The 12,170-nt window shown below is 38.2% G+C and overlaps 2 protein-coding genes across 3 annotated transcripts in view; one reads left to right on the top strand and one right to left on the bottom strand.

The window, feature by feature from the left end:
- The window catches only part of LOC119777335 (yjeF N-terminal domain-containing protein 3-like), an 80,036-nt gene that overhangs the window by 32,572 nt on the left and 35,294 nt on the right, over positions 1 to 12,170 (top strand). The window lies entirely within an intron of this gene.
- Positions 2,744 to 6,631, bottom strand: LOC119777334 (aurora kinase A-A-like). The gene has a single exon (XM_038276168.1). It carries the CDS (start codon positions 6,544 to 6,546, stop codon positions 4,762 to 4,764), a length of 1,785 nt encoding a protein of 594 aa, XP_038132096.1. The 5' UTR covers positions 6,547 to 6,631; the 3' UTR covers positions 2,744 to 4,761.

The raw sequence follows: 12,170 nt of genomic DNA, 5'->3' as shown, positions 1-12,170 counted from the left end.
AGTTACAGAAGTACAGTAGATGTAACAGTAATTGTAACTAGTTCCTATTTACATGTAATTCTCACCAGGGGTGTCAAGTAAAAAATGGCAAATACTTCCTAAACTTACTTAAGTAGAAATATTGTCTATCTATGCTTTACTGAAATACTTTTCAAACAGCTTTTTACTTCTACTCCTTACATTTCTTTGCAATTATCTCTACTCCTTATATTTAATCAAAATACTTGTTAGTTTTGTTTAAGTTCATTTTCATTATGGACTGTTGGTATAGAAAAATAAAAACCATCAGAATAATTTGTTTCATCCAGACAATTAATTCCTTTGTGGTTGGACTTGGTGCTGCTGCAACTTGTTGTTCACCACATACCAAAATTAATAATTTTTCAAGATGTTGCAAAGTTACCATTAGTTATAGAACTAAGAAAAATAATTATAAAGAAGTTCCAGAATTATAGGAAAATGTTCCTTTAATAGGGTAGTGCAGTAAAGCTGCTGTCCTTAACATTTTTTTTTTTCCAGCATTATTTTTACTTTTATACTTGGTAGCGGTACTTTTACAATTTTACTTGAGTAAAAAGCTTAACTTGATTCTCTAACTTCTTCAAAAATGTTTTTAAAAAGCAGGATTTATATTTGTACTTGAGTAATAAATAATAATACTTTTGACACCTCTGATTCCAATGGCCTGATCGAACCAAAGGATGGCATGGAATACAGCAAACATTATATTATCCCTTTTTAGCTGATGTTACTGACTCCATCCTTTCCCACACTCTTAATTTGCAGCTTTGGGGAAAAGTGTTAATTAAGCCCCATACAGCAGGAAGTGCTGTTGTTAGATTGTCCTCCTCATGGCAGGGTCTCATTAGCCTGACTCGTTTCAGTGTCTAACTGCTGCAGCAACTGCTTTAATTATGATGGGGCAATTTTTTTCCCACAGTTTTTTTAGTGCTTCAGTTTTTTATTTGTTTCTCTTTTTTACAACTTTAAATATTTTTGTTTGAGTCTTTCATACCTATGTATTCATTTTATTGTGCTCATAATCACTACAGTAAAAATGGTTCCCTCATCAACATACACTCACCGGCCACTTTATTAGGTACACCTGTCCAACTGCTTGTTAATACTTAATTTCTAAGCAGCCAATCACATGGCGGCAACTCAGTGCATTTAGGCATGTAGACATGGTCAAGACAATCTCCTGCAGTTCAAACCGAGCATCAGTATGGGGAAGAAAGGTGATTTGAGTGACTTTGAACATGGCATGATTGTTGGTGCCAGAAGGGCTGGTCTGAGTATTTCAGAAACTGCTGATCTACTGGGATTTGCACGCACAAATATCTCTAGGGTTTACAGAGAATGGTCCGAAAAAGAAAAAACATCCAGTGAGAGGCAGTTCTGTGGGCGTAAATGCCTTGTTGATGCCAGAGGTCAGAGGAGAATGGCCAGACTGGTTCGAGCTGATAGAAGGGCAACAGTGACTCAAATAACCACCCGTTACAACCAAGGTGGGCAGAAGAGCATCTCTGAACGCACAGTACGTCGAACTTTGAGGCAGATGTGCTACAGCAGCAGAAGACCACACCGGGTTCCACTCCTTTCAGCTAAGAACAGGAAACTGAGGCTACAATTTGCACAAGCTCATCGAAATTGGACAATAGAAGATTGGAAAAACGTTGCCTGGTCTGATGAGTCTTGATTTCTGCTGCGACATACGGATGGTAGGGTCAGAATTTGGCGTCTACAACATGAAAGCATGGATCCATCCTGCCTTGTATCAACGGTTCAGGCTGGTGGTGGTGGTGTCATGGTGTGGGGAATATTTTCTTGGCACTCTTTGGGCCCCTTGGTACCAATTGAGCATCGTTGCAGCGCCACAGCCTACCTGAGTATTGTTGCTGACCATGTCCATCCCTTTATGACCACAATGTACCCAACTTCTGATGGCTACTTTCAGCAGGATAATGCGCCATGTCATAAAGCTGGAATCATCTCAGACTGGTTTCTTGAACATGACAATGAGTTCACTGTACTCAAATGGCCTCCATAGTCACCAGATCTCAATCCAATAGAGCATCTTTGGGATGTGGTGGAACGGGAGATTCGCATCATAGATGTGCAGCCGACAAATCTGCGGCAACTGTGTGATGCCATCATGTCAATATGGACCAAACTCCCTGAGGAATGCTTCCAGCACCTTGTTGAATCTATGCCACGAAGAATTGAGGCAGTTCTGAAGGCAAAAGGGGGTCCAACCCGTTACTAGCATGGGGTACCTAATAAAGTGGCCGGTGAGTGTAGATTTATTATTAGTTATTGTTTAAAATAAAGCATAAAATGGAAGTAAAAATTATTGGTTTAGATATTTATGTATATTTCTAAAATCGTTCAACCACAGTTTGTCCTTTTGGTTTGATTAGGGATCAAACTTCAAAAAAGGCCTAAATAGGGATCAGAATGATTGAATCTGAGGAATATGAAGAAAATTCAACATTAAACTCAATTTAACAAGAGACTTCAGAGTTTAAGGATGTTTAATCACCATCATTTGACAAAAATGTAATATGAACTGCCATAAGAAATAAGATGTAGGACGTTGAATAAGGGTTTGAAATTAGGGTAAAAAGGGATGAAGGTGTGAATTGAGTCAAAGTTGTTTACAGCACACGTCCTTCAGCATCAATATGTTTAAGTAGACATAAATGTTTTATTTTTCTTTCAAGCCTAGTTCTGTTAGCACAAATATAAAAAGAGAACAATGAGAGCTGACATTGGAAAATTGAATTTGGCAAGCTATTTTTTTTTTTTGCAAATATGGTTTCTTGTTTTTGTTTAAGCCAGATTTTCAACACAACCTAATCCAAAGTCATGATCAAATTTCATGAAAATTAGCTTAGCTCAGTGGTTAAAGGATCAGAAATTTCGATGATGGAATAATTCAGATTGGCTATGAAAGGAGACATTTGGTTGGCCCAAAATAATTACTGGAAAAATAGTTTGAGACTATAAATAGCCTGGCAAGCCAGACAGAGCTACACAAGGTGCAACTCAGGCTGTTAAGGCTCATGATGCAACAGCAATTTTCTGTAACCATAACAGTCAATATTTAATGATGCCCTTTATAATGTTCCGAAAAGCCATTCATAGAATGTCAACAACTGGTTACTGAGGTTAAGTCAGCCCCTCCAGACCATGAGCTACACAGTGTCAGAGTGAGAACCATGGTTCTCAATTGGTACAGTAAATGGTAAACCTGGTTTGGTGCTCCATCTCTCCTCAAGTTTAGGAGTTTACAGAGGGAACCACTCAGAGATGTTGACTTAGCCTACCAGCTGCTAGGCAGCTGCCTTTTGCTTATCAGCCCATGGCCAGCAGCTTTCCATGCAACTGGGACCACCCACTGCTATAATGAAGTAAATAAAAAATAAAAAAACAGCCTTCTGCTAACTCCCTCCGTCCCTCTGGTTGGAAATTACTGCAATCCCTTCTCTATCCATGGGGAGGACCAATGATTTATGAGGCTCAGGGTTTTACGAATTCCCCTCTTGACACAAAACTGTATGTTTGAGTTTGGTTAGTGTGTATTTCCTCTAAGTCATGAGTTAAAGGTACGACTGTCTTTTGTAGCAGTGCCTCTTCCATTGTGAGGAAATATCAAAATAATCAGATTTTTGTGAATTGTTTTTTAATCCTGCCAACTTGAGGCTGAATTTCTTTTCATTTTAGAGATGGAGAAACTAGTCAAGCTTACAGTAAGATTGACAATACATGACAAATAAAGAATAAATCTAACAGGGTAAAGAATTATTTTCTATAAAATCATGCAAAAAGGTTCAAGAGGAATTCCCAGAACAGAAGTGGCCTTAGCTATTAGTTTTTAAACTAATAAAGTATTTTTCTCTAATGCATCTACTCTGATAGATGATGGCATAATAGATCACACTGTCAGCAACAAAGGTGTAGGGCATATGCAGCATCTTTCTGAAAGCACTGAAGGAACTAAGCCTGGAACTAAGATTCAACTTATTCCTAATTCTCTTGTTTCTTTTCTTTTACTAGAAGGCTGTGTACAGAGTAAAAAAGAATGCTGGAAGTGTGTTCTTTTCCTGCTGACTGTAATTACCCTCAACCCTTCAGTCTCAGAAATGAGGGTTTGTTATTAAGTTAATTTTTTAGCATCTTAAACTCAATCTCTACAATGATAAACAAACTACAGGGGTCTTGATAGCTTTCCTGATAGGGGAAAGCTATTGGTAACCTCAGTTATGGAATGTGTGCAAAACAACAAAAATGGCGCCTGCAACGCTTGTGGGTCCTTTTTTAAGTGAATGTCGGGGATTTAAAAGTAATTTTGAGTGATAAATAATTTTTTTTGCGATCATTGCACTTGCCCGGCGGGCAAATGCATTGAATTAGAGAAGAGAACTACACCACTAAAAAAAAAAAGATCCCCAGTAATGATGAACTCCATGATATATGGGCAAGATGTGTTGAGAAAACACAAACATATCAATATCACCTTAAAATGTTTTTTCTAAGAGAGGAGGAAACCGGAGCACCCGGAGAAAAGCCTAAAATCGAGTTAAACCGACAATAGATGTGGTTTCAAATAAAAAAAAAGGAAACTGGGGCACCTGGAGAAAACCACTTACCCACTGTGGCATTTTACCCCATCCCTAAGTAAACCCTAAAATATACTAATCTAACTAAATAAAAAAATCTATGAGTGATTGTGTGTGTGATTGTGTTTTTGTGTGTAGTTCATGAAAGCCAAGGGTGAACCAGCAGCTCTTCCAGGGTGGGTCGCTCCAGAGGGTCAAGCTCCAGACATTTATTCAAAAAATCTTGGGCTTCTTCTGAAAGCTTTTTGCTGAACTGTAGCCGCTTAAAATATAATTCCTTGGTTTCAAAAGACTTCATGTGTGTCAAGTCAAACAGGACCACTCCTATCTGCCACACTGTTATGGGTCCAGATGTATAGTTAACTAGAAGGAACCAGTCCATTGGGGCTTGAATGAAGTCATCACAATAATCTAAATGTGGTCTTCCTTCACCAAAGCTGCTTAACCCAAAGTCTTTGAGGTAGATTTGCGGCTCTTCTGAGTCCGTCTTAATTAGGATATTATCCAGTTTAATGTCTCTGTGGAAGATATTTTTGTTTTTTAGATGAATGGCTGCTTTCACCAGCTGTTTTAATATGACCTTTGCCTCCTTGTCCTCGAGGGGACGTCTGAGGTCTTTGAGGTAACCTGTGAGGTCATTACAAGGCATTGGTCTCTCCATCACCAAAATCACCTCGTTGTCCAGGTCATACCAGTCAAACAATGACACCACGAATGACTGCTCCACTGTTTCATCCATCAGTTTAAACATGATGGCTACCTCCAGTGGGAGCTCTCTACCATTCTCATCTCTATGTTTCAATACCACATCTTTGATGCGTTTGATGGTCACAGGTGACTTATCCTTTATGCGATAGCCTTCAAAGAGAGATACAGAGCCTCTGTCTACCAGTTTATTCAGCTGAAGATATTTTCCATGAAATTTGTATTTTTCGCGGTCCGCTTTTGAGGGCTCAGCTATCCTTTTCCTTTGTTTCTTATATTCAGGTCCACTGTCTGTACTGGACTCAGAGCTCTGTTCTCCACTGGTGTTGTTGCCGCTGTCTGTGCTGTAATCAAATGAGGAGGAAGACGAATCTGTAATTGGGTCCTCATCAAGCTGTTTGGTCTTCATGTTTTTCTTGGCTGGCAGTGCCAGATCTTCACTTGCTATTCCTAGCTCTTCACTTTCCCTCCTCCTTTTCTGGCTCTGGCAGCTTGTTGAGGGTTCCGCTATCTCAGAAACCCTGCTTGTTTTCCTTTGGTTCTCATATTCAGAACTTTCCTTTGGTTGACAGACTGTACTGGACTCTGAAATCTGTTGTCTCGTGGTGCTGTAGCTGTCTGTGCTGTACTGCAGTGAGGAGGCTGATGAATCTGTAATTGGGTCCTCATCAAGGTGTTTGGTCTTCATGTTTTTCTTGGCTGGCAGTGCCAGATCTTTACTTGCTCTTCCTAGATCTTCACTTTCCCTCCTTCGTTTCTGGCTCTGGCAGCTTGTTGAGGGTTCCGCTATCTCAGAAACCCTGCTTGTTTTACTTTGGTTCTCGTATTCAGATCTTTCCTTTGGTTGACAGACTGTACTGGACTCTGAAATCTGTTGTCTCGTGGTGCTGTAGCTGTCTGTGCTGTACTGCAGTGAGGAGGCTGATGAATCTGTAATTGGGTTCTCATCAAGGTGTTTGGTCTTTATCTTTTTCTTGGGTGACAGTGCCAGATCTTTACTTGCTCTTCCTAGATCTTCACTTTCCCTCCTTCGTTTCTGGCTCTGGCAGCTTGTTGAGGGTCCTACTTCCTCAGACACCCTGGTTCTTGAATTCTCATGGTTGGATATTTCCTTTGATCCATTGTCCGTTCTGGACTCTAAACTGTGTTGTGTCGTGATGAATTCACTGCTCTCCGAAAAGCAGGAAGATGAATCTGTAACTGGATTCTTCTCAGACATGATTCTTTTTGGCTGTGGCAATTACCTTGTTGCTTGCTGCTCTTCCAGAGAAACTGTGAGCTGAGTGGGGTTTGTGGGTGTTCAAGTAATGTTGGAACAGGGGCGGGTTCTTTTAGAATTCACAATGACATCACAGTTCTAAAGTGGGCGTGGCTTCTCTAACTGAATTTTATGACCTCATTATGGAAAATTACCAGAGAGGAACCCACAGAATGGATTGTTCAGTCAGGCTCAGTGAGCATTAGCATCCAGTGTTAAAACCACAAGTAAAAAAAAAAGTATAGAGCTTGATTTGATATCTTCTTCTACTATACCTGTTCTACTTAAAAGGTATATATTTCATGTCTTATTCTAAAATAAGAGTGAAAAAAAACTAAAGTTAAAATTAACTTAATGAATATGTTCATAAATATAGATAAAAAGTGCTAGAAATCATTAAAAACTTTGAAATATGCCTTAAGCAATTGTTTTCAGTGACAGATTAAACAACCAATAGCTGGCACAGGCTGAGATTTTGCTCAGAGAGCTCACAGCTGTGGGTTGTTTCCACTAATAGCCTGGAAAATGTTGTCAAATTTTATGAAAAATCTTGAAAATTGGTAAGAAATAGCAATGCTAAAATAGTTTCCTAAAATATATCATTAAAATGGTAAATCTGTTTTGTTAAATCTCAGAAAGCTTCTGTGAACAGTGTGATGCAGTCTCGATTTGTGACCTAATTTTGTTTTTTTTTCAGCAGTTCAGCAGTCTGATGACATTTTAGGATTCCACTTATTACTATTCCCATCCATCCATCCATTTTCTGACATGCTTTATTCCAAGTGGGGTCGCAAGGGGTGCCGGTGTCTATCTCCAGCTGTCTACCGGCGAGAGACAGGGTACACCCTGGACAGGTTGCCAGTCAATCACAGGGCAACACAGAGACAAAAAGGACAAACAACTTTTCACGTACACATAAGCAAAATTTAGAGAAGTCATTTAACCTAACAGTCAGAATGTTTTTGGACTGTGGGAGTACCTGGAAGCTGGAGTACCTGGGGTGAACCCCTGCATGTTCAGGGAGAACATGAAAACCACATGCAGACAGGCCAGGAATTGAACCCGGAACCTTTGTGCTTAAAGGCGACAGGGCTACCCACTGTTCCACTGAGCAGCCCCGATTCGTTTCGACTTAATATAAATCGTAAAGGGAAATTCAATGTTATTGTAACTCTGGATTTTTTTTAAATAAAAAAAGTAAAATCTATTCTGCCAATGTTTCTGCAGAAGCCTCTGATTGAGGACACTGTTGTTGTTTGACAACACACATGAATAACTAGAAAAAGCTGTTTCGGAGAAACAGCAAAGTGGGAATGCTTTTTTTGCTGAATGTAAAAAGCTGAAATTAACTGCAGAACATATGAAAATGTGATAGGAAGTCATCAGAAACTTCAAACTGCAGAAAACAATTGAATCATCTGAAGATTTTTTTAGGGTAGAATTATTTGGCACTAAAATGGCAGAAAGAAACTCATCTTAAAAGCTGCACAGCCAAACCATACATAATATCAAAAATGTCATTAATGTGTGCACTAGAAGGGTCTTAATATAATGTCTATCAAATTTCTAGAAAAATTTCTAAAGAAATTTTGAAGTGGGGCCACCTACTGCCCAGAAACATGTCAGGCATGTTATGAATTAGCAGCAAACAGAAAAGCTTAATTCCTGTCCAGAAAAAGAGCAAAATTAAGCCAAGGTTCACAGCATAGGCTGAAAAATATTAAATTAGCTGAATCAGAAAAGAAATTACAAAGAAAAAATTTAATCTTATCTGGTTGAAGAAAATATGAGTAGCTCAAGGATGGGAAGTAAAATGTTGAGGAAGATGGTATTGAATAAGTATCAAAATTTTGAAATTGTGGAAATGTCAAGACTTGGCACAACAATTTGAAATGATTTAAAATGTGTTGGTTGATCAGCATAAAGAAAACAGTGTCATCCTTAGAGGATTGAAAATATACAAACCTATGTGCAAGACTGACCATGAGAAGCAGAGGAAGGACAGAGAGAGAAGCTTATAGAAAGAGAGCTAATACCACTTAAGGAGCTGAATTTATCAAAAAAAATTAACCTGCATGTTACGAGCCGCTGTGTTGATGACAGCACCATTGGCAGGCTTAGGCTGCATGTTACGAGGTTAGCACATGCTTTATTACAGTGTAAATCTTAGAACCTGATTAAGAAATATGCACTGAGGTGTGTGGTCAACAGGCTTTGGTAGTGTAATTTGAAGAAATTGGTTGAGTTTGGGTCATAGCTACGAGCCATATGGCACAATGAATGAGTGTATGTAAGGAAGAGGCTTTTATTTTGTAGAGTCCCTTTAGTCTTATTTTGAAAGTCTATCATGGATGTGTGTCAAGGGAAGGGTCATGCCCAGCAGTGATATAGAATCCATTCCTAAATATGAAATCACTGGTTTTCCATGTTATTGGGTGAATAGATACTGTATTAGAGCGTAATGGGAGACTTTTATTGTGAAATTTGCTCTGGGGTATGTTTTGAAAAGGTCCCTAGAGTCTAATAGAAACAAGCTGGTAGAGTTTGGGTCATAATGCTGAGCCATTTGCATCAATTAATATGCGAGTATAATATAGAGGCTTTTATTGTGTAGGGTCACTGGAGTCTTATTTTGAAAGTCTGGCAGGGTTGTGTGTTGAGAAAAGGGTCAGACCCAGCAGTGATACTTGATGACTTTCCAATTGTTAAATCACTCTTTTCCCTTGTTATTAGGGCAGTAGGTAAAGTGGCAATGGGAGGCTTTTATTTAGAAATTTTCGGTGGGGTGTGTTTTGAAAACCCCCTAGAGTCTCATTTTTAAAAAAGTGGTTGAGTTTGGGTCATAATGTTTAGCCACATGCTGGGAAAAAATATGAGTTTAATGTAGGGGCTTTTATTTTGAAGGGTCCCCGGAGTCTTATTTTGAAAGTCTATCAGGGTTGCGTGTGAAGGGAAGGGTCATGGCCAGTAGTCATATTGTATCCATTTCCAAATGTTAAATCAGTGTTGTCTCCCTCCATTAGAATAAAATGTGCTGTTTAAAGAGGCGGAGGTAAAATTCCTTTGAAGCTCGGTTACCTTGACAACGCTTAACGAGCCTGTCAGTGAAAGAGAGAAAAGCGCTTCACTTTCGTTCCTTTCCTCTCAGGCTTTTTTGAATGGGAATATCAGCTCAGAACAAACGAGTGCTGAAGACAAACCGTAAATGGTATCTAAAAAATTATTTCAGTCTAAGCGACAGCTATCCTTTGTCTCCAATTGGGATAATGTTCATGGCTGTAGCTCATTCACAACCTTAATGGGAAGGAGAAATATAAAGGTTTGAGAAATCCTGCTGGTCTCATTAAATAACATGGAGTTCCATGGTAGAGCTGAGCTCTCAAAAGCAAAACTTCCCCTGCGAACAAACGAGGCAGAGAAAGGATAACAAACTGTGAGCCAAAACCGTAAAAGGTATTCAAAAAATTATTTCACCGTTGGTGTCAGCCATCCTTCGGCTTCCACTGTGCCAACTTTCATGTTTCTACTAAAAATGATTTGGCCACGGTGAGGATGTAAAAATTTGCATTTTCTGAGTTTGACGATTTTTCTCAGAATCAGCGTTTTCCTATGCCCGAACAAGTCAGCTAAACAGCTAAACCATAAATCATATTGAAGAAATTCCTTCAATGTGAGTGCTAGAAGGTTCTGAAGATGTTGTATACCAAGTTTCATGTTAGTACATCAAATAGTTAATAAATGGGAGCGATACGAAAATATGTATCGTTTTGGATTTTGTCTGTGATTTTTGGAAAATCTCTCATTGGATTTCTATTGGGGAAGTATGGACTTCTTCATTGACTAGGCCAAACAGTCGGAAAACCGTAAATGCCACATAAATTATGGTTATATTTCCTGAATCCTGATAAAAATCCCTACGTTTTGATGTATAATTTATTTCAATTGAGTTAAAAATGAGGGACTGAGAACAATTTGTTCGGAAAAACCATAACAGCTCAAAAGCTAGAGCACGCATTCTAGCAGTTGAAGAATTTCGTCCATAGACTTCCATTATAAATCTGAAAATCTTAAAATTTTCTTTTAAAGTTTGAAGCTTCACTGAAGCAAAACTGTAAAGGTTAGCAAAAAGCTGAGTTAAACAGTAATAGCGGAAAGATACGGAAACATTTTAAAAGTTGAATGGTGTTTCTAGCTGAAAGTATGCTGAAAGTATGCTGAAGTAGTTAAAGGTCGAAGATGATAAAGTTTTATCTGAATTTTGCTGAATTCTAAGAATTCTACATGCATTTCAATGGGACAAAAAAAAACGCAGAAAAAGCATAATATCGCGAAAACTACAAAAAATATCTTTACCAAAAGACATAGCACAATTCTCCTGAACAAGCTGAACGTTTTGATACCAAAATTGTTGAAATCGGTTGAAAACTGCGGGACTAGTTAGAGTCAGAAAAATTTGAAGTGAACAACAATAAGTGGGAATGCATAAGCATTCCCACTTGATAAAGACATTACTGTAAGTAGAAAACACATCAGATGCGTTACAGCGCTTGCTGTGCATATTGCATTTGTGTGAAAACATTCTGCTTTAAACAGTTATCTACAGTAGATCTGCGTTCATCTGTTACAATTCTGCTAATATCGGCAAAAGTTTTGTTCTCAGACACATATTCATTCCTGTTTGGCAAAGAAAAAACAGGAAAACAACATTTGGAGTCAAAGTTCCTCTCAAATACCTTATAAACCAACAGACGGAAGGATTTTATCCCCATAATGAGCGCTTTCTACAAAACAATATAAAAAAACTAAAGCTGTTCATTCCTGTATGCTCAGTTAGAAGATTTTTACGGTTGTGAGAAACTGAAATATAAGACCAGATAGTCAAGACACAGCTTGGTAAATATTATTGGAATTTAAACGTTATTAGGTTGACCAGATGTCCTGATTTTTGTGGGATATTCCCGTTTTTCACACTTCTATCCCGCCGTCCCACAAATTGAAGCAGTTTCCAGAGATATGTGGGTGAAATGTGGGTTGGCTCTTTGGTTTTTAATGTTTAATCCCCCATTAGCATAAAAAAACTGGACATGCATGTTTATTCTTTCACACTTCCTGTACCTGGTTCCTTTAAAATTTAACAAATACGTTAGTTTACTTGGACATTGTTTGAAACCACCAATTTGTACAAATTTCTAGTCCATTTTCTAAACCTAAATGGTTTTTAAAAAATGTTTTCAAAAGATCCAACAATATTATTTTTTATCATGTAGTTCATATAAACTTCTGTTTCTAATTACAGGATGATTATATTTTTTGTTTGTTTAAATCCTGATTGGTTTTCTCATTGGTCAAAAAGCAACCATCATATGAATATTGTTGTTTTTTTATTTGTAAAGCTTTTGAGACTAATAACTAAAAATATATGCAACTGTATTCCCTCTGGTATGCAGCCTCCTCTTCTTTTTTATTAGTGTGCAGTTCATATGTCGCATGATTCTGGTAGGTTCTGTTGCTATGGCACCAGGACTTTGTCACGCAGAAGGAAAATATATTAAATCTTTTCTGTGCTTTCTGTCTTAATGAAAATG

This window comes from Cyprinodon tularosa, unplaced genomic scaffold, assembly GCF_016077235.1.
Source record: "Cyprinodon tularosa strain WSP-4 unplaced genomic scaffold, ASM1607723v1 ctg1223, whole genome shotgun sequence".
Taxonomy (NCBI): Eukaryota; Metazoa; Chordata; class Actinopteri; order Cyprinodontiformes; family Cyprinodontidae; genus Cyprinodon; species Cyprinodon tularosa.
Note: the sequence above shows the minus strand (reverse complement) of the source record. Positions and strands in the feature narration are given on the sequence as shown.